The sequence below is a fragment of the Amyelois transitella genome, chromosome 28 (genome assembly GCF_032362555.1).
Source record: "Amyelois transitella isolate CPQ chromosome 28, ilAmyTran1.1, whole genome shotgun sequence".
NCBI lineage: Eukaryota > Metazoa > Arthropoda > Insecta > Lepidoptera > Pyralidae > Amyelois > Amyelois transitella.
Window position 1 is genome coordinate 3,483,654 of NC_083531.1, and position 26,595 is coordinate 3,510,248.

Genomic DNA, 26,595 nt, shown 5'->3' on the forward strand with positions numbered 1-26,595 from the left:
TCGGCGCGGCTTTCCGTGCTCTGTGGAATGCGATTATAAAATAGTGATAAATATTTTGTCATAATCGATCGATTTTATAGGTCATCATACCGTAATGTCAATGTATCATTTTGACAGGACCATCCAATCAGCTGACAGCGATAGAACTATGATTATTTTTCCATGGTGTAATTAATCAAAACTGTGTAAATTATTACATAAAACAACCCTCAAGTGTGATTACCTAGTGTTTTTTGTGTTTAATACTGTATATCCCACTTATTGTTGTGATGCCAACCATATTATTTTCATGGTAAGACTTAATCACTTTCATTGTCAATGTTACCTAATTATAGCAAAAAACGGCATAAAAATAGCTTCAAAACAATTGTTTATCATTTAAAGTTGACCTGCTGACGTACAATATGCTATAGTACATAAGGTTTTTTTATTTACTATGTTATTCATATGATGTCACATATAAGTTGTTACAATCATATTGATCTAGGAATGGTCTTGTGGATAAATTGATCTACAATGTCATTCTTGCACTAAAGTAACCCTGGTTTCTTTAAGGTTATACTGACTTCAAGGTCATCAGTCAGAATTTTGAATAACATGACTTAAATTTGAATATCAATATTCATTATTACAATCTTCATGTAAAGATTATTATTATGTCTGCCAATATAGCACCCATTTTTTTAATTCTACAGGTTTATTTTTATTTACTTCATTTTCTTCCTCTGTAATATATGTTTGGAAATCTATAGAAGGTAAAACTAACATATTTTGATCAAATTCTTGGGACATTCTTGTCAAAAGTCTTATCAAGTTACCCTTACTTGAAAAGATTACTTAATATCGATGAAGCTAGAGACAAAAATAAAGACAGAGCCAGCAGTCTTGAAAAGATTCAAAGGCCACATTCAGCTGTATTGCTTAGTAATGGACTTGAGATTCAAATAGTGACAGTTTGCAAACCCATCACCTACAATTAAAATCGCAAGTTTCTTAGTCTATCTCTTAGTCAACTTTTACAACATCAATGTTTCCCATGGATAGAATGGAATGGTCCTATTCTAAAGAGTCCTTTGGTACCACACATCTAAAATACAGACATGGAACATTATAAAAGAAGTTAATTTTTGAACTAACTACAAAACCTGACATTTTCAATTTCTCTCTTTTCCTATTAGATAATTTAACTAGATAATAATAAAGTTTCCAGAGTGAAGCAGTGAAAGATAAAATCACCAGATTAAATGATAAAAATATCATTCTTATTCCTTAACCTTTGGTCAGTAGAAATTGTTTTAACAGTTTATTTGGTGTTGTACTCCTAAGTTACCAATGCGATTTCTATTGACAATCGATTAAAATAAGTTATAAGTTTTTAAATTAAAAGTAATTATATCATGCACATTTGATTACAAAATAATATTAGCATCAAACTGATAATGATTTTTATAAATGTTGAATTTGAATCTGAATTTGACAATACTAGAGACAGCTATGCTTTCTTTCAGTAACGGCAAATCAATATAATATATATTATAAGATTTCTTTCAACCTTTCAAATATACGATAAGTTTTCTTTCAACCGTGCCGTTCCTTCAATGGTAGACTAATAAATATGTCTACAATGTGATATGAAATGACTCAGTATATTCTTCGTAACCTTGTTATCTTTTTCAGACTATGGCACTGTATGATAAAGGTGTTATCATATCATTATTACCATAACTGAAATAACTATAGTATATTTACAAAATGTTATCGATAGAATAGTTCGCGTGCGCAATTCGCGTTCATCCGATACTAAACCAGCATCGGACTAGATGAATGTGCCTCTTCTCTTAGTCGCTTTTTACGACATCCATCGGAAAAAGAGAAGAGTGGCCCTGGTCTTAAGCGCCGAGAATTCCACGGCATGAATTTTTGATCAGATTCATTGAAATTGTGTATGAAGATATCTAATATTATGTTTGTTACGGAACATAAATATTTATCTTTGAACTAGTATAAAGTCATTCAACTGTGATATCAGTTTTATCTTGCAAGAATTATGTCTTATTTACAATGCAAAAAAAGTTGGACAGAATTCTACCAAGCAATTGAGCTTAAATTAGCCTAATGTAAAAGAAAGAAAGAAAAAATGTTTATTTGGTACATAATAATATATCAAGAACAACAACAGAAACCTTAATCTATAACTACTTTGGTACCAAAATGGCCCCCCCCCCTTAGCATATGTCGTGGTATCTACGTGGTACCACAACGCTGGTCTTCCGTGGGCACCAACGTGGAAAAAAATGTGTAAAAAAAAATTGTAAAAAAAACAAATTATTCGGTGACAAATGGCTCTGTTTACCCGCTAACGATATACGTGATACGTGTCTCTGTAAATAAGTATTCTAGCTGAACTTGGCCTTTGAGTCATGTAACATGACTTTTGGTCTGCCTACCCCGTAAAGCATAAACGGTAAAAAAAAATAATACGCATACAACATTATTGTCATATTTATTTTTTAATTTCAGAAGTAGGTTAGGAAAACAATCAGCTTATTTTTTTTTCTGATATTCAATGATTTTTTTTTTTACTTTTTTTCAGCTTCAGTGAAAACATCACGCAGCTATCGTAAAAAGACAGAAACATGGACGAACCATTGGCTCAAACAAAAAAATTGAAAAAATACCTTGACAAAATATCTTAAGCTTGATAAAAATTAAAAAAAAATAGTTAATATTGAGATCAACCTAGTCTCAAAGTGATCATTAAATATATTAAGAAATAGAAATTATTTAAAAAAAAGAAATACCATTTATTTATTTTTTGTTGTATTGTTAATTCCATTTTTGAAATTTAATAGTTTCTGAAACTAGATAATTCTAATTTAAAAAATCATAGACTAATAATATATAGAAAGACACAGAGTAATTAGATTATTACCAAAGAGTGTAAATAGATATTTAAAAAAAATAGACGAGTACAAAATACGTAGATGCTTTTAAGTACATGGCGTAATACGAATATAGAGAGGGATAGAAATACGGGGGACTGTAAGAGGGACAAGGACAGAATGGCCGCTACGATGGTGGAGACGCCTCCTCCCCAGCTCATCACGACGATAGAATGGAGTATGATGGACAAAAGCAAATTTTTTCCACTGTACACACTAAGTAGTTTTACAAGTAAGTGCATAGATAATATCACGCCTCTTTCCTGTGAGCAGAGACTTGCCACGTTAACATAGATGTCGTAAAAATCGACTGAGGTCTAATTGCTCGCTTATAAAATTGGGATTCTTCTTGTTGGCTATGGGCTAGCGACCTGTCACTATTTTTTTATTAAACTAAATTGAATCATTAAGGTGCCGTGTGGTTCCCGGCACCAGTACAAAAAAGAATAGGACCACTCCATCTCTTTCCCATGGATGTCGTAAAAGGCTACTAAGGGATAGAATAGAATAGAATAGAATAGAATAGATTTATTTTCAAAATTGGATACAAGGTATCACTTATTGACGTCACATAACTTAAATCTAATTATAACTACTACCGCTTCCAAAGCGCATGTGTAGAAGAAGCGGCGGAACAAACTACACTGCAGCATTTTCATAGGACGTCAATTTACAAATATAGATCTCTTAAATCTAAATCGTGGACGAATGCACATTGTCTACATTAAAAAACATGTATGAATGTAGAACTGATTATGTCAATACGAATATTTCGTCAAATAAAATAAATATAAAATAAAATATGTACATACTGTACAAATTATGTCAAGATCATGTCAAAAATACACAAGCATTTAAGAGGCCATTATGTCCAGCTCGGGCCACACATGTTTATCATTAATATAATCATCCGTGCTGTAATAGGCTTTCCTACAAAGCTCAACTTTAATATACTGTTTGAATTTTCTATCATTCATTTCAAGAACACTTTTTGGTAATTTATTATAAAATCTTATACAATTAATCAGAAATGATTTCCCTACCTTAGCCAGCCGATGTGCTGGGATCGACAACTTGTAATTGTTCCGCAGTGATCTACTAGTACATTCACCTACTTTTTTGAAAGAGTCTAAGTTTTTCCTAACATGCATGATGTTATCGAATATGTATTGGGAGGGCAAAGTTAAAATATTTAGGTTTTTGAAAAAATCTCTAAGGGAATCTCTTTGTTTAAGACCGTAGATATATCGAATTGCCCTTTTTTGTAAAATGAAAATAGTTTGTATGTCTGCTGCTGATCCCCAAAGCAGTAGACCATATGACATTAAACTATGAAAATAACTAAAATATACTAGCTTAGCAGTTGCCACATCCGTCAAATGCCTAATACGACGAATAGCGTATGCTGCAGAACTAAGCCTTTTAGACAGTTTTAAAATGTGAGCATGCCATTTCAAATTTGAATCTAATGTTATTCCTAAGAAAGTAGTACTATCAACAAAATCTAATCTTTTACTACTTATACTAATATCCACATTTGCCTGTCGCACATTGGGAAGTGTAAACTTAATGCATTGGGTCTTATTTGCATTTAACAGTAAGTTGTTGATTGTAAACCAGTTAGAGATGGCGGCTAAAGTGCTATTCACATCATCACAGATTTCGCTACGGCGGTTCATTTTAAAAATTAGTGACGTATCATCTGCAAACAACACGATGCCAGTCTGTTTCTCAATCATGCAAGGCAGGTCGTTGATATATATCAGAAAGAGAAAAGGTCCCAAAATGGAACCTTGCGGTACCCCAATTTTTACCGTCGCTCCTTTCGATTTTGTATTATTTAAATCTACCGTCTGTAATCTATCACTAAGATATGATTTAATTAGTTCAACGGCAGCAGTATCGAACCCGTAATGAGCGAGCTTGAGCAGAAGAGTTCTATGATCTACGCAATCAAATGCTTTGGTCAGATCGCAAAACACTCCGATGGCATCCTGTGAGTCTTCCCATGCATTGAGAATATGAGTGACAAGAGCCACACCTGCATCTGTTGTACATTTCCCCTCAGTAAAACCGTATTGCTGACTATGAAATAATTTATTAGACTTAAAGTAACGCTGCATTTGATTAAGCATGATTCTCTCGAACACCTTGCTCAAAATTGGTAAAATTGAGATTGGTCTATAATTACCAGGATCTGATTTTTCACCTTTCTTGAATAATGGAATTAGTTTACTATACTTCATTAAATTTGGAAATATCCCTTGGTCAACACAATTATTGAATATATATGCTAAGTCCCCAGCTATAATATTTATAATATGACATATCACAACAGCCGACATACCCCAATAATCCTCAGACTTTTTCAGATTAAGATCTTTAAAGGTATTAATAATGTCAGTAGGGTCAATATTTAAGAATTTAAATTTGGAACTGCAAATGCTGACATTATTTTTAAGTAGTATTTCAGCTTCATTAGGGCATGAGTCAATATTAGAAGTTAATTCCAACGGTATATTTGTAAAAAAATGTTCAAATAAATTTACTATTTCTGTTGTAGAGGTAATTTTCCTATCATTAAATTTAATTTCATTAATATTTTCTTTAAAATTACTTCTACCAGTTTCCTTGTTTATAACACTCCAGGTTTCCTTTGTTTTGTTAGGAGCATTACTTATTTTGTTTTTAATGAACAAAGATTTTGCATGTAGACATACTTTTTTGAAAATTTTTGAATAATTCCTAACATGGTCTACGAAGCCGCTTTCAAATCGATACTGTTTTTGGGCATATAAATCGTACAAAGTCTTTCTACTTTTGTAGATGCCAACAGTAGCCCATTCATTGAATTTAAAGTTATTATTGCATTTCCGTTTCTTTTGTATAAATGTTTTAGAGTACGCGTCTGAAATGGTAGTAAATAACTTATTATAATGACCATTAGGATCGCTGCCCGTGTAAGTTACTGCGCAAATTTTATTCTCTAAAGAACTTGTAAATTTATTGATTTTATGGGCTGTGATAGGTCTGCACATAATTAATCCATCACATGTACTACGTTTAGTGGAAAAGGTAACTAATTGACCGCAGTGATCAGAGGGTAATTTACTAAATACATTTTTATTATTTGGTTTTTGTTCACTAAAAACATTATCAATACATTTAGCAGATGTGGCAGTGAAGCGGGTTGGTTCCAAGAAGGCATTTTCTAAGTTAAAACATTTAAATAGGTTAAGAAACTGTATTGTCACTGTGGAGCTAACTAATATGTCAATGTTAAAATCACCGCAAACAATTACTTTCTTATTACTTTTTGTAGCTACTATTAGAACTTCCTCCATTACATTCAGGAAATCCATAATACTACTGTTACAAACTTGGATACGCTTACAAACTTGGGTTTTTTTTAGGCGATGGGTTAGCAACCTGTCACTATTTGAATCTCAATTTTATCATTAAGCCAAACAGCTGAACGTGGTCTATCAGTCTTTTCAAGACTGTTGGCTCTGTCTACCCCACAAGGGATATAGACGTGACCATATGTATGTATGTATGTTAATCATTAAGCCAAACAGCTGAACGTGGCCGATGAGCCTTTAAATAAAACCGTTAGCCCTGTCTACCCCGCAAGGGATACAGACGTGATATGGTATGTATTATTTCCAGTACGATGCGCGCTCTACCCGCTCACACTAGTGAAGACTCAGCTACAAGTTCAAAGAAAGAAGGAGGCTTACAACGGCGTGATGGACGCCATCACCAAGATTTACAGGACCGAGGGCGTCTCTGGGCTTTATAGGGGCTTCTGGTTGTCCAGCGTGAGTCCATTATGTCAATAAGCTCAATACGATATCTATACTAATATAATATTATAAAGCTGAAGAGTTTCGCACCGCTCGGTCACCCATGTACTATCTGTACTGATATTATTAAGCTGAAGAGTTTGTGCGTTTGTTTGAACGCGCCAATCTCAGGAACTACTGGGTCGAATTGAATAATTCTTTTTGTGTTGAACAGACCATTTATCGAGGAAGGCTTTAAGCTATATAACATCACGCTGCAACTTTTAGGAGCGAAGAAATAATTGAAAATGTGGAAAAAAACGGGGAAAATTATTCATCCTTGAGGGCTTCAATGATGCCCAAAATAAGTAATCCACGCGGACGAAGTCGCGGGCACAGCTAGTATCTTATACTACCTACCCATCTCTTTCTCTGAGTAACACGGAGTGGTCGATAGTGAAATCTTTAATAGCTAACAACAGATACCATGACATATATACCTACATAATATACGGGACAAATTACACAGAATGAGTAAGCCTCGAAGTTAGTTCGACACTTGTGTTACGAGATACTAACTCAACGATACTATATTTTATAATAAATACTTAGTTAAACATCCAAGACCCAGGCCAATCAGAGAAAGTTCGTTTCTCATCATGCCCTGGCCGGGATTCGAACCCGGGACCTCCGGTGTCACAGAGGCCACAGAGGCCGTCAAACGATGGATGATTCAAATCAAAGATTGTCTCAACACAAAGGTCTTAAGTGCATTGCACTAAGTGCAAGATAGAAAGAGACAGCGAGATAATTGTATTGAACACGTCACGACGCTCACACGCAGTAATTGTCTAAAGGAGGAGTTAACATATCTAAAACATTAAAATATATAGTTTTTTTTTTACTAGAACTGGACCACTTCATGTTTTCCCTATGTATGTCGTAAAATGCGACTAAGGGATAGGCTTAAAAACTTTTTATTGGCGTCGGGCAAGTAACCTGTCTCTATTTGAATTTTCATTCTATCATTAAGCCTAAAAGCTGGACATGGCCTATCAGTATTTCCAAAACTGTCGGCTCTGTCTATCCCGCAAGGGACATAGACTTCATTATATGTATGCGTATAATCACGTATAGGATACTTACTCTGCGGGGTCGACAGAGCCAACGGATTTGCAAAGCCTAGAAGGCTTCATTCAGCTGTATGGCTTAATAATGGAATTGAGATTCAAATAGTGACAACCTGTCACTGCTAGACCATCGCCTGTAAGAAGAATCCGAAATTTTTTATCCTCTCCCTTGTTCGCCTTTTACGATATCCACATGAAAGAGATGGAGTGCTCCTATTCTATTGGTGCCGGGAACCACACGGCACTGCACGGCAATATTTTCCTTGTGTGCAAATTTATTTTTCAGAATTAACATGAAACTTACATAATGTGTTTATAATAAGTAAATCGGGTATTTTATCTTATCTTCCGCGTCTTATCGCGCGTTAGTTTTCGAATATTGATAATCCTGAGTTAATTATGTTGTTGGGCTAATACTGTAGCGTAAAAAAAAAATGGGTAAGTGCGTGTTGGGCCGCGCGTAACGTATATTGCAACAACAATGAGTTAAATTTATTTATAGTATACTAGAGGCCGCCCGCGACTTCGTCCGCATGGAAACCCTATCAATCCCGCGGTAACTCCGGGATAAAAAGTAGCCTTTATGTTAGTCTGAGTCTTCAGCTACCTATATACCAAATTTCATCTTAATCGGTTCAGTAGTTTTTGCGTGAAAGAGTAACTAACATCCATACTGACATACTCGCAAACATTCGCATTTGTAATATTAGTAGGATTAAGAAATTTTTACATTTGAATGAACAAATTTAATTAGAAATGATCACCATTGATAATATTGTAAATGCGAAATTTTGTAAGGATGTGTGTGTGTTTGTTACTCTTTCACTCAAAAACTACTAAACGGATTTTCATGAAACTTTACATTCATATAGCTTGGATTTTGGATAAATATAATAAGTTAAAACAGGTAGATCAAGTCGCAGGCGAGAGCTAGTTGAAATATCTAGCCTTTTTGGGAAAGAGATGGTCATTAATAGGTATGAAATTGAGTGACCGGATAAGGAACAGCGTGATAAGGGAATGTTGTGATGTGAAAGAAGATATGTTGAGATGGTTCGGTCATGTGGAGAGGATGAATGAAAACAGGTTGACTAAGCAGATATACATGGAGGGTGTGGAGGGAAAGGTCGGAGTGGGAAGACCTAGACGAACGTATCTTGATCAAATTAAGGACGTCCTGGTAAAGGGTCAATTCAAAAATACCCGAAACCGCCGAGCTTGCATGAAGAGAGTTATGAATATGGATGAAGCGAAGGAAATATGCAGAGATCGTGGCAAGTGGAAAGAGGTAGTCTCTGCCTACCCCTCCGGGAAAGAGGCGTGATTTTATGTATGTATGTATTAATAGGTATGAAAAGATGACTATGAATTGTCCGCTTCTTCCACCTGGCTTTAGTCCCGGTTGCATCCTCACCACTCTTGAGAGGAGCCCGTGGTTAGCCCTTGACCATGGACCCTGGATTGGGTGAGTCAGGTTTTTACACGAAGCGACTCCCGTCTGACCTCCGCAACCTTTGCAGGGGAACCTGACCCGTATTGGATCGATCATGGTTACACATCTAGTTGCCTGAATGTGCAGGTTTCCTCACGATGTTTTCCCTCACCGTAAGAGCATCGGTTAGTATTCAAAATAATGTACATAACTTTGAAAATAGTTATTGGTATATTGAAGCGGTGTGATTTGAACCTATGCCTGGTTTGCGCCACACGCATTTCACCAGGCACCTTACCGATTCAACCACGGACGCTCTTCAACAGTGTACGTACAGTACTACCACTTTAATAAGTTACATCGATGTACCTGCGTAGAAATCAATTTTTGTCATGGCGCGAAAATATCTGCGCCAATCATAGTGCGCCATTTGAACGCGGGATCAAAACCGTTCGCTATTGGCTTATTGCGTACGCGCCATGTCTGGAGTTCGCAAGAGTAGTCGTAATGAGCGAGATACACGACTCCTGTTGTTTTGGGATTTAACATCCTATGTAGTGGCAATAAGTTCGTTATTTCACTAATGTTTCATTCAGCCAGATTCGGCGGTCGGTTGTACTGTTCTGCGCCGTCGAACAATGCCGATGTAACTTATAAAAGTGGTAGACCCGTATTTAATAATGTCTATTTCAGTTTCAGATAATATCGGGCGTGTTCTACATTTCAACGTACGAAGGCGTGCGGCACGAGTTAGGAAAATATGACATAAGCCCCAAAATGAAGGTAGGTATAGTATTCATTTATTTATATACTAGCGACCCGCCCCGGCTTCGCACGGGTGCAAAATTCGGAAAAAAATATACATAAAAACCTTCCTCTTGAATACTACCTGTTACAAAAAACCGCATCAAAATCCGTTGCGTAATTTTAAAGATTTAAGCATAAGACAAACAGACTAAAATAGCAACTTTGTTTTATACTATGTAGTGATTCTTACATACATACATATGGTAACGTCTATATCCCTTGCGGGGTAGACAGAGTCAACAGTTGAAACGTCAAGAAGTCTTGAACATGGCCATTTTCATGAATAGAATTAAATTTTGGCTCTGTCTACCCCGCAAGGGATATAGACGTGTCCATATGTATGTGTGTAGATATGTATAAAGAATTAAAATTTTCATATTTTCATAATTTTTCATTATTAACTATATAAAATTAAAAAAGAAAATCAAAAAAATGGTTAATCAATCATAGACGTTAATAGTATGTTTAATATAAGTACATATTTATTTATCCACCTTTCTGTTATTTCATTATTTTCAGTCGTTCATAGGCGGCGGCTGCGCATCCATCGTGGGCCAGAGTATAATAGTTCCGTTTGACGTGCTGAGTCAGCATCTGATGGTGCTGGGGCTGGTGAAGACTCGCGCGGGCGGTAGCAGGAATCCGGTGAGTATATGTATATATTTTAAAGAATAAATTTACGCGTAACTGTATAATATTTTTTCAGAAAAGTTTAATTTAATAGAAAAGAAAAATAGGATCACTCTTTCACGTGGGTGTCGTAAAAGGCGACTAAGGGATAGGTGTATAAACTTGGGATTCTTCTTTTAGGCAACGGGCTTAGTAACCTGTCTTTATCTCAATTCTATCATTAAGCCTAACAGCTGAACGTGGCCTATCACTATTTTCAAGTCTGTTGTCTCTGTCTACCCCGCCAGGGATATAGACGTGACCATATGTATGTATGTATGTATCTATATTTAAAGTGAGCTTTTTGGCTTAATGATAGAATTGAGATTTAAATAGTGACAGGTTGCTAGCCCTTCACCTAAAAGAAGTATCTCAAGTTTATAAGCCTAACAGCTGAACGTGGCCTATCAATATTTTCAAGCATGTTATCTCTGTCTACCCCGCAATGGATATAGACGTGACGTGATATGTATGTATGTATAAAGAATTCAAATTTTCATAATTTTTCATCATTTACTACTATATTAAATTAAAACAGAAAAACAAAAAATGGTTAACCGATTCATTGCGGATGACGCCAATGAGCGTCATTGATTAAAAGAAATCAATTGATTAAAAGAAATCAATGACGCTCATTGGCGTCATCCGCAATCCGTTAATCAATCATAGACATATTTTGTACCTACAGAAAATCAACACCCTCGTAAATAAGAAAAAAAAAGCGTCATCCGGTATTAAATCGGTTAACCGATTCATTTGTTGCGGATGACGCAATGAATATATATAGACATATTTTGTACCTACAGAAAATGATGTCAATCATCGAAATTTTTTGTCCTTGTGAAGGACAAGAATATGTCGAAAGCGATCCTCGCCAAATTGGTAGTTGTCAAATCTACATTTTCTCTTAACCAGAAAATCAAGTGTCGTGTGGTTGCCGGCACCAATACAAAAAAGAATAGGACCACTCCATCTGTTTCTCATGGATGTCGTAAAAGACGACTGAGGGATAGGCTTACAAACTTGGGATTCTTCTTTGAGGCGATGGGCTAGCAACCTGTTACTAATTGAATCTCAATCCTATCATTAAGCCTAACAGCTGAACGTGGCCACTCAGTCTTTTCAAGACTGTTGTCTCTATCTACCTCGCAATGGATATAGACATACATACATATGGTCACGTCTATATCCCTTGCGGGGTAGATAGAGCCAAAAGCCTTCAAAAGACTGAAGGGCAACGTTCAGCTATTTGGCTTAAAGATAGAATTGAGATTCAAATAGTGACAGGTTGATAGCCCATCGCCTTAAAGAAGAATTCCAAGCTTATAAGCCTATCCCTTAGTCGCCTTTTACGAGATCCATGGGAAAGAGATGGAGTGGTCCTATTCTTTTTTTTTTTATTGGTGCCTGGAACCACACGGTATGTACCATATGTATGTATGTTTGTAGAAAATCAACCCTCTCGGCCTCGACCTCGACGCGAAGATGTCGCGCGCGGCGCTCGCCCGCGAGGTGGCGCGCCGCGTGTACCGCGCGCACGGCCCGCGCGGCTACTACCGCGGGTACGCCGCCTCGCTCGCCGCCTACGTGCCCAACTCCGCGCTCTGGTGGGCGCTGTACACAGCTTACCAAGGTGGGTAGTGTGTGGCTGTTTCAACTGATACATATATATATATATATAGTCACGTCTATATCCCTTGCGGGGTAGACAGAGATAACAATCTTGAAAAGACTGAAAGGCCACGTTCAGCTGTTTGGCTTAATGATAGAATTGAGATTCAAATAGTGACAGGTTGCTGGCCCATCGCCTAAAGAAGAATCCCAAGTTTGTAAGCCTATCTCTAATCCCTTAGTCGCCTTTTACGACATCCATGGGAAAGAGATGGAGTGGTCCTATTCTTTTTTGTATTGGTGCCGAAAACCACACGGCACATACATACATATAACAGATCCAGCAGTCTTGAAAATAGTGATAGGCCACGTTCAGCTGTGTGACTTAATGATGGAACTTAGATTCAAACATACACTATTGTAAAATATATGTATATTATTCTTATCTACACTATTTATAAAGATGTAATCTTATCCACACTATTAATAAAGACGCAATCTTATCCACACTATTAATAAAGTCGCAATCTTAACCATACTATTAATAAAGATGTAATATTATCCACACTATTAATAAAGATATAATCTTATCCACACTATTAATAAAGACGCAATCTTATCCACACTATTAATAAAGTCTCAATTATCCACACTATTAAAATAGCTGGTAAACGAGCTTGCATGAAGAGAGTTAAGAATGTGGATGAAGCGAAGGAAGTATGCAGAGATCGTGGCAAGTGGAAAGAGGTAGTCTCTGCCAACCCCTCCGGGAAAGAGGCGCGATTTTTTGTATGTATGTAATCGATGGTATTCCCCCCCCAGATGAGCTGTACCGCGTGAGTCCGGCGTGGGTGTCCACGCTGCTGATTCAGTGCGTGGCGGGCACGCTGGGCGGATTCACCACCACCATATTGACCAACCCGCTGGACATCGTCCGCGCTAGGCTACAGGTATCCTGTGATCTAGATTGTTTTATACCATTACTAGAGGCCGCCCGCGACTTCGTCCGCATGGAAACCCTATCAATCCCGCGGGAACTCTGGGATAAAAAGTAGCCTATGTGTTATTCTGGGTCTTCAGCTACCTACATACCAAATTTCATGGTAATCGGTTCAGTAGTTTTTGCGTGAAAGAGTAACAAACATCCATACATCCATACAAACTTTCGCCTTTATAATAGTAGTAGGATAGGCTTTGAACTTTTGTTTTTAAGGGCGAATTTAGCGTTACCTGCATCCGGATTTTTTTGGAATCGCCTAAAACTGCGAGTTTTGCGCCAACTGTATATGAATTTTGTTTGGAATCGCCTACAACAGCGAATATAGCGCTACTTATAAAATAATACAGGTTTTTCGCAAATCCGACGGGAACTATAGTTTTTGACGGGATGAAATATCCATATCTGTCTTAAAAAAATATATATATGCAAAACTAAATTAATTACAATAAATAAAAGAAACATCGTATCAAATTTATAAATTGTGTACATTGTGTGTGTGTGTGTGTAATATTTTGTACTATAATTACACAATTTTTCAAACTTGTCAAGGGTATATTATACTTATATTACAAGGGATCGTTGAAAGGGAAAAGATATAGTCTCTGCCTCCCCCTCCGCGTAAGAGATGTGATTTTTTATGTAGGTATTTAAATAATGTTGAAATTCGCAGGTGGAAGGCGTAAGTTCCATGCGGCAAGTATTTAAAGACCTATGGCACGAAGAAGGTCTCAGTGGGCTATACATGAAGGGGCTCTCAGCGCGGCTCGTCCAATCAGCCTGCTTCTCCTTCAGCGTCATCCTGGGTTACGAGAGCATCAAGCGGGTGGCCGTCAGCGAGGAGTTCAGGCCCAGGGTGCGCTGGTGACAGAAATAAATCGATGATGCTTATTTGGTGTTTTTATTGTTTGCGTAAAACGAATTTCGTGCAAATCTAACCTCAAAATGTGACATTTGTTCAAAATTAGAATTGTCATGTTAGGCTTTAATTTTTTTTTAATACTTATTACGGAAAATATCAGTCGTATTTTTTTTTTCAGTCCTAACGGCAAAGTCATATTTATCTCGGACAATCTTAATTTAAATTTTCATTTGTCAAAGTGAAAATACCTCAAAAGCCTCGGCTCTTACTAATAGTCTAAGGGTTGCATAAGTCTGGGGCTCTCAGCGCGGCTCGTTCAATCAGCCTGCTTCTCCATCAGCATCATCGTGGGGTACGAGAGAATCAAGCGAGTGGCTGTCAGCGAGGTGTTCAGGTAAATTGTAGAATCACTATGACTACCAATTTTAGTAGGGAGAGTATTTGTTATTGAATAATTAAGTAAAAAAATTGCAGCTAACCATTGTCTATACTTGAAAGATATTGGCAAAAAAATCATTATGGGCGATCTTTATAAGACCAACAGAAGTTAAAAATGTAATTTATAGAATTTCTGTCTGTCTCTTTGTTTGTACTCGCATCACGCGAAAGTTATTGCACCGATTTGGATGCGGTTTTCTCAGATGTGTTAGGTTTGGTCCAACTTGAAAATTAGCATACGAAAATTCGCCCCCCATCCCTCTAACAAGCAATTCAGTGGGGTCATCTTTCTCAGTGACCCCTTACGGCAAACGAAGTCGCAGGCAAGTATGAATAAAAAAATAAAACAAACCTTAAAATTCACATTTTTATATTAAGACTTAGGACTATGTTATCGTAACCTAAATTAAAAATAACTTCTGTTAAAAGTAAAAAAAAAAACTTATAAAATAAAAGGTAATAATATATTACATCGATCGGTTGCTTCGAGTGACGAAATCAACTTACAATTTTGCTAAAAAATATTCTGTGGCATTATATTCATGCACTATGATTTTTTTCTTGGTTTTACAGGCGGTTTGGGAAATAAGGTTTAAGAAATAGGAATTTGAGCTGACTAATCGTTAATTGAAGTTTGTTTTGTCAGCCGCATCCTAAAAGGCTAGGTTTAAGTAGATTATCCACACATAACGGGTTTATCCACAAAACTTAAGACATAAGTCTTAGCTCTCTTTCTATCCTATTGGTTATTCTCATAGTTAGAAAGAAAGAAGAGATAAAACACGTTCCTAAAATTTCCTGTGAAAGAACACAAACTTCACAACAATTCAATATAAAGAGATCATTAATATTTTAAACCTAAGATAACCAAGAAGGAATGATATAATGCCACAGACAAGAAACCATAGATTTATATATAGAGTGATAAACTTTGATAAACTGTAACTATGGACTACGTAGAATGCAAAAATTTGGTTCTACCCTCAAAAACGTCAAATTTAGAACTCATGGTCCAGACTCCAACCTTCTCATTCGCTGAACTCCACAAGTGCCCTTCTAACTGCTGTAGAATCGACCTCATAGAGGCAATAAGTGCATTCCAAGCGACCATGCATTGAGTCACTAAAAAGATTCGAGTCATTAACGCGAGGAAGAAACCTTCATTAGTAGAAGTAACATACCTGTTATTTGGTAACTATTTAAATAGGGAAATTTGAATTTACCACTCAATATATAAACCTACCGAAGATGATCTACCCACAGCCTTTTCACCTACTTTTCGGTAAAATGAAACAAAAACTCAAGTGAAATGCTTTACCTACCCGTGGCTTAACTCCTTAAATTAATAAATATATAAACATTTTTTTTTATTATTTCATTTCTGTATAAAGCAGTCCACTATGCGCTAAATTAAAAAAATATGCACCACAAATAATCGCATTTTATAACAAAAAGCGATTTTATTTGAAAATAGAACAGTGACTTAGTTGGATTAGAAAAAATAAACAAAACTGGCCGTATACATACAGTTTATTTTACAGATTATTAGGTTGTAGGTGATATTTTAAAAATAGATATTTTAAAATATAACCTACAAATGATACAAACTACAAATTAGTACAACAGAGAAAATAATTATTTTTTTCATTGTGTAACCAATAATATTCTCGATTTAAATCCAAATTCCATAGTAAAGAGATTATTAAAGGTTATCGATAAAAAAATAACTATCGACATTTAAAACTCAGTATGTAATGCACTATTCCTTGCGTGCAATTCGGTTTAACATTTGAGGCGAATTTTGTACTTGATTCGAAAGTTGTTGGATTAAAAAACCCTTTAAGTAGCTGAAAAACAGAATTCAAAATTCTATAACAAATTAATCTAGTCTAATAGATACATAAATAAAACAAGAGAAAAAGTATTTTACAAAATTGTTAAACATAGTTTAAAATTACTTATTGCAACGAAGCGGCGTCATAGACACCAAAATTCTACAATTATGGTATTTTTTCAATATTTTTAAAATCAGTCATTTCTGGCATACTCAATTTAAAGTATCGATGTATTTGGTAGATTTTTTTTCAATTTATCAATAAAAATCTTTCATTATGCATCGATGCTTTTAACTTTTCCCAAATGAATTATGTAATCATTACGCAATAATCGCATCAAAATAAGAAAAACCTATACAACACTAACAAAAAATGGAATATTTCGTACTATCACATTTTTCTTTCATAATTTCGAGATGATTTTGTGAAATAAACACAGACTACCAGAGCCATTAAATTTTCGCTGAAAAAGTTGTACCATCACTTTGACGAAATCAAAATAAGTACTTTACATGTATTTGACCAACCTTACATTAATTTGATTTTTAAGATCAAAATGTACAAAACAGGCAAGATGTTTCTTACATTAAAAAGCTTGACGGAAAAACAACCAGCTTCCATTTTGAAAAACACATGTGAAAGTGACAGCTGTGAACTGTCAAAAGTGACGTATACTGCTGTCAAAGTGACAAGCAAAGCCCACCATAGACTATAAATATTAAAAGTTAGAAAAAACCGCGAACAAAAACTGAAGCTATAGAAATTAAAACCCACATTTAATTACTGTAACTTCAGTTATTAACTACTTACAAACAGTCACTCTGGGTTTTTATATCTTTTTGAGGGCTTAACTGTATAGCTTATATAGACGATATCATAACACAAAGTACCTATACACTAGCGTGCGTTATACATTTAAAAAAGAAAAGACATTATTCGTTCGTAAGTCATTATTTTACTATACATTTTATTGTTTTCAACGTTTCTTACGGAAACAAAAATACATCTTTCGCACGAAAAAGTGCGGGTCAACGCACGCTTCCGAGTTAAAACGCTATTCAGTGCACATGCACTCAAATTACTCAGCAAGTAAGTACACATGCACCAAACACACACTGTTTAAAGAACAGATTATAATTAAACTTTATTTTCGTGTTCTGAGCTGTCGCGTTATATGAATTGTATCTACAATTATTGCGTGTTTGTTAGCTGCCACCACGGGAAGGCAGGCGGGGGTCACTGCTCGTAATTCTTCGTTTTCCTGTCCATTTCATCATCTGATGTGCGATTCATCGAATGATCTGTTGATGAAAATATATAAGAATGAATAGGTACAAAAAGTATGCCCTGCGTGTTGCGTGAATAGAATAGTATAGATTAATTTTCAAAATTGGATACAAGGTATCACTTATTGACGTCACATGAAGTGCCGTATGGTACTCGGGCACCAATCCAAAAAAGAATAGGTCCACTCCATCTCTTTCTCATGGATGTCGTCAAAGGCGATTAAGGTATAGTCTTACAAACTTGGGATTCTTTTCTAGGCGATGCGCTAGCAACCTGTCACTATTTGAATCTCAATTCTATCATTTAGCCAAATAGCTGAACGTGGCCATTCAGTCTTTTCAAGACTGTTGGCTCTGTCTACCCCGCAACGTGATAATATGTATGTGTGTATGTTGAATTGAATTGAACTTTTCAAGACTGCTGGCTCTGTCTACCCCGCAAGGGATATAGACGTGACCGTATGTATGTACGTATATAACAGCTATGGATACTGACCATGCTGCATTTTGGGTACCAATACCACGTTGCCGTCCGCCGCCTGCTGCAGCGAGTACTGGGCCGAGGACAGTGGACGCCCATCAGGGTCGCGGAGGTTCTGAAACAATAATATTTATTTATTTAAAAAAAAACTTTATTGCGTAAGAATTAAAAATATAAATAAGAATAAAAAATGGGCCGTGTGTTTCCCGGCAACAATAAAAAAAAAACAAATAAATAAATAAATAGGACCACTCCATCTTGTTGTGTAATAAGTATTTTATTGTTAAATATAGTAGCACTTTTTTTTTATGTTTTAATGTTTTTCTTTTCGTTCTTACTATTTGTATTCCAACGTACACCGCTCGGTCACCCATGTACTATCAATACTAATATTATAAAGCTGAAGAGTTTGTTTGTTTGAACGCGCTAATCTCAGGAACTACTGGTTCGAATTGAAAAATTCTTTTTGCGCTGAACAGACCATTTATCCGAGGAAGGCTTCAGGCTATATAAAATCACGCTGCAACTTAAAGGAGTGAAGAAATAGTGAAAAAAAAAACTGGGGAAAATTATTCATCCTTGAGGGCTTCAATGTTGCCCAAAATAACTATTCCACGCGGACAAAGTCGCGGGCACAGCTAGTTATATATATTTAGTCTCTAACGCGCTGGTAAATTTTGGAAGAGCGTCGGCAACAGGTCTACCGTTGGCTCTGTCCACCCCGTCTATCTACGACGTGATATATAAAGAGATAGAGTGTCATTGAAAGGTCGGAGTGGGAAGACCTAGACGAACGTATCTTGATCAAATTAAGGACGTCCTGGTAAAGGGTCAGGTCAAGAGTACCCGTAACCGCCGAGCTTGTATGAAGAGAGTTATGAATGTGGATGAAGCGAAGGAAGTATGCAGAGATCGTGGCAAGTGGAAAGTGGTAGTCTCTGCCTACCCCTCCGGGAAAAAGGCGTGATTTTATGTATGTATGTATTTCTAGAGTGTCATTATATAACGTATGTATGTATGTACCTATAGAGTGTAGAATAGAATAGATTTATTTTCAAAATTGGATACAAGGTATCACTTATTGACGTCACATAACTTAAATCTAATTATAACTACTACCGCTTCCAAAGCGCATGTGTAGAAGAAGCTGCGGAACAAACTACACTGCAGCATTTTCATCGGACGTCAATTTCCAAATATAGATCTCTGAAATCTAAATCGAGGACGACATTTGTGCACATTGTCTACATTAAAAAACATGTATGAGTGTCATAATATAACGTATGTATAGTGTCATAATATAACGTATGTATGTATATAAAGAGTGCCATAATATAACGTATGTATGTATGTATACAGTGTGATAATATAATGTATGTAAATATATATAGAGTGTCATAATATAACGTATGTATGTATGTATAGTGTCATACATACATATCATCACGTCTATATCCCTTACGGGGTAGACAGAGCCAACAGTCTTGGAAAGACTGAAAGGCCACGTTCAGCTATTTGGCTTAAAGATAGAATTGAGATTCAAATAGTGACAGGTTGCTAGCCTGTCGCCTAAAAAAGAATTCCAAGTTTGTAAGCCTATCCCTTAGTCGCCTTTTACGACATCCATGGGAGTGAGATGGAGTGGTCCTATTCTTTTTTTTTATTGGTGCCGGTAACCACACGGCGGTATAGTGTCATAATATAACGTATGTATGTATGTATAGAGTGTCATAATATAACGTATGTATGTATGTATAGAGTGTCATAATATAACGTATGTATAGAGTGTCATAACATAACGTATGCCTGACCTGGAACACGTGGCGGTACAGCTTCGCGAACCGCTCCTTCACCCTCTGCCTCTCGGCGAGCAGCGCGTGGTGGTCGCGCTGGGTGCGCTGCTTGCGGTCCCTCATGGAGCGTACCTCGTCCGCCAGCAACGTGATCTGGTCCAGCTTCCGTTTCCGGCAGTTTTGGGCGGCAACCTGGTTGGTAAGAAAAAGAAAAGAAACGTTTTAAGTCACAATGATGCGATGTAAGTGTTGCTATTGATGAAAAGTTTCGTTAATTTTTGAATTGCGAATTATGTATGTATGTGAATCTTTTTATTGACTTTTGTTACTATATAATAGTCTATGTCAATGTACTTAGCTGTTGGTTATCAGAGTGCATACATACATAAAATCACGTCTATATCTCTTGCGAGGTAGACAGAGCCAACAGTCTGGAAAATACTGATAGGCCACGTTTAGCTGTTTGGCTTACTGATAGAATTGAGATTCATATAAAATGACAGGTTGCTAGCCCGTCGTCCAAAAGAAGTTTATAAGAGTATCCCTTTATCGCCTTTTACGACATCCATGGGAAAGAGTGGTCCTATTCTTTTTTCTATTGGTGCCAGGAACCACACGGAGTCAGGAGACATCAGAGTGGTTATCAGAGTGCATAAAAAAAATTGAACTCTCAATTAGGATAAGTTCGCCATAGTACATATTCTTCTAAATAAAATGACTGTTTTGTAATTTGTTATTATATTTCTTTTGACATGCAATAAAGAATTTAGGTACAAACTATCAAAAAAAATTTGGTCAATGTTCAGACCATAGACCTACGCAGTATGAATACATTCTAAACTCACCTTATTCTTCCCTCTCCTCCTGATATCTCTTATCAGTGAGAGTTGCGCCTCGCTGAGATCGTGTTTGGAAAGTCTCTCGTTGAACTCGTCCATCGGCAAGTTTATTATGTCGTGGACTTCCATTGGTATGCCTGCGTCGAAGGAAAGAAATAAATTTAAAAAGTTAAATTAACGTATCTGCAGACGTCAAAATTTTGATTTTGGCGCGAAAATATTCGAGCGGTTTAGCCAATCAGAGCGCGTCATTTGAAACCGCGAACTGAACTGTCCTGCTATTGTTACGAGCGAGATGACAAGAGACATTTTGCTTTCGGATTTTAATTTTTATGTACTTGTAATAAGGTTGTTATTTTATTGAGTTTTTATTCGGTTTGATTCGGAGGTAGGTTGCACTATTCCGCTATTCGAATACTGCCGAAGCGATTTATAAACGTGGTAGTACTGTACATGAGTTAAGTAAATGTTCTTATTTCGAAATAGTTATTTAAAAAGTAAATATTATTACAAAAAGTCGGCTGCAACTTTGGTTTCAAGTAATTTAAATAGGTGTATAAGAATGTGCATTGCAATGTTTTATTCTTTAGTTGTGAGGAATTTGAAATTAGAATGGAGTTTCTTTAAAAATAAGAAATGTTAGCAAACTCTTTAGTTCTAAACAATTTGAACTCGGAACAAATTAGGACTGCATATTATTATTTGTTATCAAGAAATTTGAAATAAGAATAATCAAAAAAGACTTAAGTAAAATTTAGTGCCACAAAATTATCGACTCTAAATCAATAGTAATAAAGATCACTCACCCAAAGCCTTCGCCCTCTTCTCGTCTCTGGACAGGTGTTGGCCGCTGCTCGTGGCCGAGGAACCGCCGTCCGATATACTGCCATCTGTTAGCCGTCGAACTAAAACAAAAATATATTTTACATCTCATTTGACTTACACTACCTATTTGAACAATATTTTTATTTGACTTTTAATAACTTTTATTTGTTAAGTGCCGTGTGGTTCCTGGTTCCAATAAAAAAAGAATAGGACCACTCCATCTTGTTTCCATGTTGAAGTCATGAAAGACAACTGAGGGATAGGTTTATAAACTTGGGATTCATCTTTTAGGCGATGGGCTAGCAACCTATTTGAATCTCTATTCTATCATTAGGCCAAACATCTGAACGTGGCCTATCAGTCTTTTCGAGAATGTTGGCTCTGTCTACCCCACAAGGGATATAGACGTGAATATGTCCTACATATGTATGTTAATTAGGTAATTTTAATTCCGGTTGAATATAAACAATAAAGGTAAAGGCTAAGGTCAAAAGTACCCAAAACCGCCGAGCTTGCACGAAGGGAGTTATGAATGTGGATGAAGCGAAGGAAGTATGCAGAGATCGTGGCAAGTGGAAAGAGGTAGTCTCTGCCTACCCCTCCGGGAAAGAGGCGTGATTTTATGTATGTATGTGTAGGCAACCTTCTTGCTAGCCGCCCATAGCAACGGTTGCCATGGTTTTGTTAGTGATTTACATATGTCAAAAATAATTTTTATTGTAAAAGCTTCTCAATTTTTACGTTCACATTATAATTATTTAAAACTGATTATTTTCTCCTTCTTTCTTCTGTAGGAATTAATAACCTTTATAACTACACTTCCTACATAGGTATGTATGTATAAACAAGAAAATCTATAATGCGGGTAGTTGATACTCTATGGTAGTTCTCACCTCTCTTGTCTCTGGTAGCGGCGGGCCGGTGGTCGGGCGCGAGCGGCGCGCTGTAGGTGTGGTTGTGGCGCACCCTGTCGGGCGGCGCGTAGAAACGGCCCGGGTTCGATGCCGGGCTGGGTATACCCGTCTGTATAGGGAGAAATGAGTTTTTCAAATGTGTGTAATTTGTCTTTTTTCTCTTCATAATCATCACTACATAGTATAAAACAAAGTCGCTATTTTAGTCTGTTTGTCTGTATGCTTAAATGTTTAAAATTACGCAACGGATTTTGATGCGGTTTTTTTGTAACAGGTAGAGTGATTCAAGAGGAAGGTTTTTATGTATAATTTTTTCCGAATTTTGCACCCGTGCGAAGCCGGGGCGGGTCGCTAGTTTATTATAATCATAGCCTTTATATGCTGCTTATTTAAAACATATGTACTCGTATATAATTCGAATTGAATCTCAATTCCATCATACAGCCATGCATTTAAACGAGACCAATCAGTGTTTCCAAGATTGTTGGCTCTGTCTACCCTGCAAGGGATCTAGATGAGACTGTATGTATAGGGTGGTTCCCGGCACCAGTACAAAAAAAATAGGACCACTCCATCTCTTTCCCACGGATGTCGTAAAAGGCGACTTAGGGATAGGCTTACAAACTTGAGATTCTTTTTTAGGCGATGGGCTAGCATCCTGTCACAATTTGAATCTCAATTCTATCATTAAGCCAAATGGCTGAGCGTGGCCTATCAGTCTTTTCAAGACTACTGGCTCTGTCTACCCCGCAAGGGATCTAGATGTGACTGTATGTATGTTACCTGTAATAGTGAGCTGCAATGAGGCGAGTTGAGGTCTAATGTCGGCTGCAATGTCGGATGAGGACCCAGCTGATGGCGGCCCGCGAAGTCTACTGAAAATAGAATAGAATAGATTTATTTTCAAAATTGGATACAAGGTATCACTTATTGCCGTACTTAGTCAAATCACTCAAATCTAATTATAACTACTACTACCGCTTCCAAAGCGCGTGTGTAGTAGAAGAAGCGGCGGAAATAATTCGTAATCAAATCTTTGCCATGGATGTCGTAAAATTCGACTAAAGGATAAGCTTAAAAATTCTTGTAGACGATGAGCTAGCAACCTGTCGATATACTCAATTCTAGCATCAGTGTTTTCAAAACTGTTGGCTCTGTCTACCCCGCAATAGATATAGACGTGATTATATGTATGTATGAATGGCCTTTCAGACTTTTCGGACTATTAGCTCTATACCCCGCAAGGGATATAACGTAATTGTATGTATGTTTGTATGTATGTATGTTTCACCCTAACTTACCATTGTGCATATGCATGTTATCATGATGGTAGCTCTGTTCCGGGCAGGGCTCGTATTTGACGACCCCGGGCGCGGGATTGGGCCGCGCCAAGGGCTCTAAACTGGGGTTCGGTTGCTCCTGCTATAAAAAAATATACATATGTTTGTTTAAATCAATAAATGTTATTTTTTACACGAAGCTGCGCGTGCGCATTGGTAATGGCGCTAGTTTCGCACGTGCGTAGAAAACACTCGCCAACTACCCATCTAAAGCAAAGAATTTAGCACCACCTACAAAAAAATGCAGGTTTTTCGCAAATCCAAAGGGAACTATAGTCTTAACCGGGATAAAAGTACCGTATGGCCTTTTCCAGACTTTTAGTTTATAAACGCAAAATTGAATCGTATTTTTTTTTGTGTTAGCGTTCCGCCAACGCGATATAAATCTTAAAAATAATAACCTAAGTACATATTAATATCTTAAAAATAATTACTTAATACCTTTAAGATTGAATTTATTTTTTGATATTACTTAAGGAATTTAAAATTTTTGTAGGGATTATTTTAATTTTTTAATTAATTGACCTTAGTACATATTAATATCTTACAAATAATTACTTTACCTAATGCATACTTTAAGATGGAATTTCTTTTAAATTTCTTACTTTTTTAAGAAATCAAAAATTTTTCGAGGGGTTATTTTAAATTTTTAATAAAAAAATTTATCTCTTTACAAAACAATCGCCGTCCCGTCTCTCGTCTTGATAAAAAAAAAGCGAAACAGCGATTGTAATCTGTACCGTTTATATTTATTTATTATTTATAAATGTACTGTGCACCGCAGAGATAAAAATGTTCCAAATTGACCGTTCTTTGATATCGTTGCGAAATTAATTATTTATTACACAATATTATATAATGTTATGAAAAAAATAATAATTATGATACATACACGGTTTTTAAATAGGTTAAACATGTTTTTTTATATCCATATTGACAATTAATGAAGCGAAAGTCTGTGTTAAGATTTCAGGGTTTAAGCCGTGAACCGATTTTTATGATGTCGTTCTTATGCTATACCTACTATATTTTACAATAAAAAAATATATTATTATAAAAAACATAGTCTTCTCCCTAACTTTAGTACCGGTTGCATCCTCACCACTCTGGAGAGGAGCCCGGGGTACGCCTTTGACCATGGATCCTGGATTGTGTGAGTCAGGTTTCTACACGAAGCGACTCCCGTCTGACCTCCGCAACCTTTGCAGGTAAACCTGACCCGTATTGGATCGATCATGGTACCCATCCAGTTGCCTGAATGTGCAGGTTTCCTCACGATGTTACCCTCACCGTAAGAGCATCTCCATTAACTCTTACAGAGATCTTATTATAAAGACTTAGACGGACCCAATAATTGGCTCTGTCTGACCCGTCAAGTATGAGGACGTGCATCTTCTTACCTGAAAACATCTCTTGCCAAACATATGGTGTTTTTTCTGTGGCTGGTGGGGTGCGGATCTGTCGCGTCCGTACGCCGCATCGTACGGGCGGAACTTCGAACTGTGGGACAAGAAGAGACGTTTACTGTAAGAGATCCCTTCATGAGATAAGTCCGCCATTGCAAGTGATTTGTTTCTTTTATAACTACTTATGTTCTTACTATTTTCTTGTTACTGTGTAAATTTCTATGCAATAAAGATATTACAAAAAAACAAACAAACAAGAAGAGACGTTTACAGTGTTACTGTGTGACAAGAAGAGACGTTTACAGTGTTACTGTGTGACAAGAAGAGACGTTTACAGTGTTACTGTGTGACAAGAAGAGACGTTTATAGTGTTACTGTGTGACAAGAAGAGACGTTTATAGTGTTACTGTGTGACAAGAAGAGACGTTTATAGTGTTACTGTGTGACAAGAAGAGACGTTTATAGTGTTACTGTGTGACAAGAAGAGACGTTTATAGTGTTACTGTGTGACAAGAAGAGACGTTTATAGTGTTACTGTGTGACAAGAAGAGACGTTTACAGTGTTACTGTGTGACAAGAAGAGACGTTTATAGTGTTACTGTGTGACAAGAAGAGACGTTTACAGTGTTACTGTGTGACAAGAAGAGACGTTTATAGTGTTACTGTGTGACAAGAAGAGACGTTTATAGTGTTACTGTGTGACAAGAAGAGACGTTTATAGTGTTACTGTGTGACAAGAAGAGACGTTTATAGTGTTACTGTGTGACAAGAAGAGACGTTTACAGTGTTACTGTGTGACAAGAAGAGACGTTTATAGTGTTACTGTGTGACAAGAAGAGACGTTTACAGTGTTACTGTGTGACAAGAAGAGACGTTTACAGTGTTACTGTGGGACAAGAAGAGACGTTTATAGTGTTGCTGTGTGACAAGAAGAGACGTTTATAGTGTTACTGTGTGACAAGAAGAGACGTTTATAGTGTTACTGTGGGACAAGAAGAGACGTTTATAGTGTTACTGTGGGACAAGAAGAGACGTTTATAGTGTTACTGTGTGACAAGAAGAGACGTTTATAGTGTTACTGTGGGACAAGAAGAGACGTTTATAGTGTTGCTGTGTGACAAGAAGAGACGTTTATAGTGTTGCTGTGTGACAAGAAGAGACGTTTACAGTGTTACTGTGTGACAAGAAGAGACGTTTATAGTG

General features: G+C 36.6%; 2 protein-coding genes across 8 annotated transcripts in view; one reads left to right on the forward strand and one right to left on the reverse strand.

Annotated features, from left to right (window-relative positions):
- Positions 1-120: 120 nt before the first annotated feature.
- LOC106139670 (solute carrier family 25 member 44) lies at positions 121-14,264 on the forward strand. Its single transcript, XM_013341157.2, has 8 exons — positions 121-292; positions 2,594-3,174; positions 6,612-6,763; positions 9,983-10,072; positions 10,616-10,741; positions 12,215-12,398; positions 13,199-13,326; positions 14,047-14,264. Exons 2-8 carry the CDS (start codon positions 2,985-2,987, stop codon positions 14,239-14,241), a joined length of 1,065 nt encoding a protein of 354 aa, XP_013196611.1. The 5' UTR covers positions 121-292; positions 2,594-2,984; the 3' UTR covers positions 14,242-14,264.
- Positions 14,265-15,026: 762 nt separating this feature from the next.
- The window catches only part of LOC106139672 (segmentation protein cap'n'collar), a 121,138-nt gene continuing 109,569 nt past the window's right edge, over positions 15,027-26,595 (reverse strand). For 6 of the 7 annotated variants that reach the window (XM_060952190.1, XM_060952187.1, XM_060952185.1 and 3 more), the window contains exons 13-21: positions 25,387-25,486; positions 23,948-24,068; positions 23,430-23,521; positions 22,626-22,755; positions 21,714-21,812; positions 20,914-21,044; positions 20,087-20,260; positions 18,291-18,390; positions 15,027-17,809 (exon numbers count right to left, since the gene is read on the reverse strand). In XM_060952190.1, the coding sequence (XP_060808173.1) occupies positions 17,745-17,809; positions 18,291-18,390; positions 20,087-20,260; positions 20,914-21,044; positions 21,714-21,812; positions 22,626-22,755; positions 23,430-23,521; positions 23,948-24,068; positions 25,387-25,486 (1,012 nt within the window). In that variant the 3' untranslated portion in view covers positions 15,027-17,744. The remainder of the gene's footprint in view (positions 17,810-18,290; positions 18,391-20,086; positions 20,261-20,913; positions 21,045-21,713; positions 21,813-22,625; positions 22,756-23,429; positions 23,522-23,947; positions 24,069-25,386; positions 25,487-26,595) is intronic. The other variant, XM_060952188.1, reaches the window with a different exon arrangement.

Excerpts from the sequence above, each read along its gene's own strand:
- LOC106139670 (XM_013341157.2), top strand. The coding sequence starts at position 2,985 with ATGCTTTTAAGTACATGGCGTAATACGAATATAGAGAGGGATAGAAAT. Across the intron at positions 12,399-13,198 it reads GCTGTACACAGCTTACCAAG|ATGAGCTGTACCGCGTGAGT; the intron begins GTGGGTAGTGTG and ends TTCCCCCCCCAG. Across the intron at positions 13,327-14,046 it reads TCGTCCGCGCTAGGCTACAG|GTGGAAGGCGTAAGTTCCAT; the intron begins GTATCCTGTGAT and ends TGAAATTCGCAG.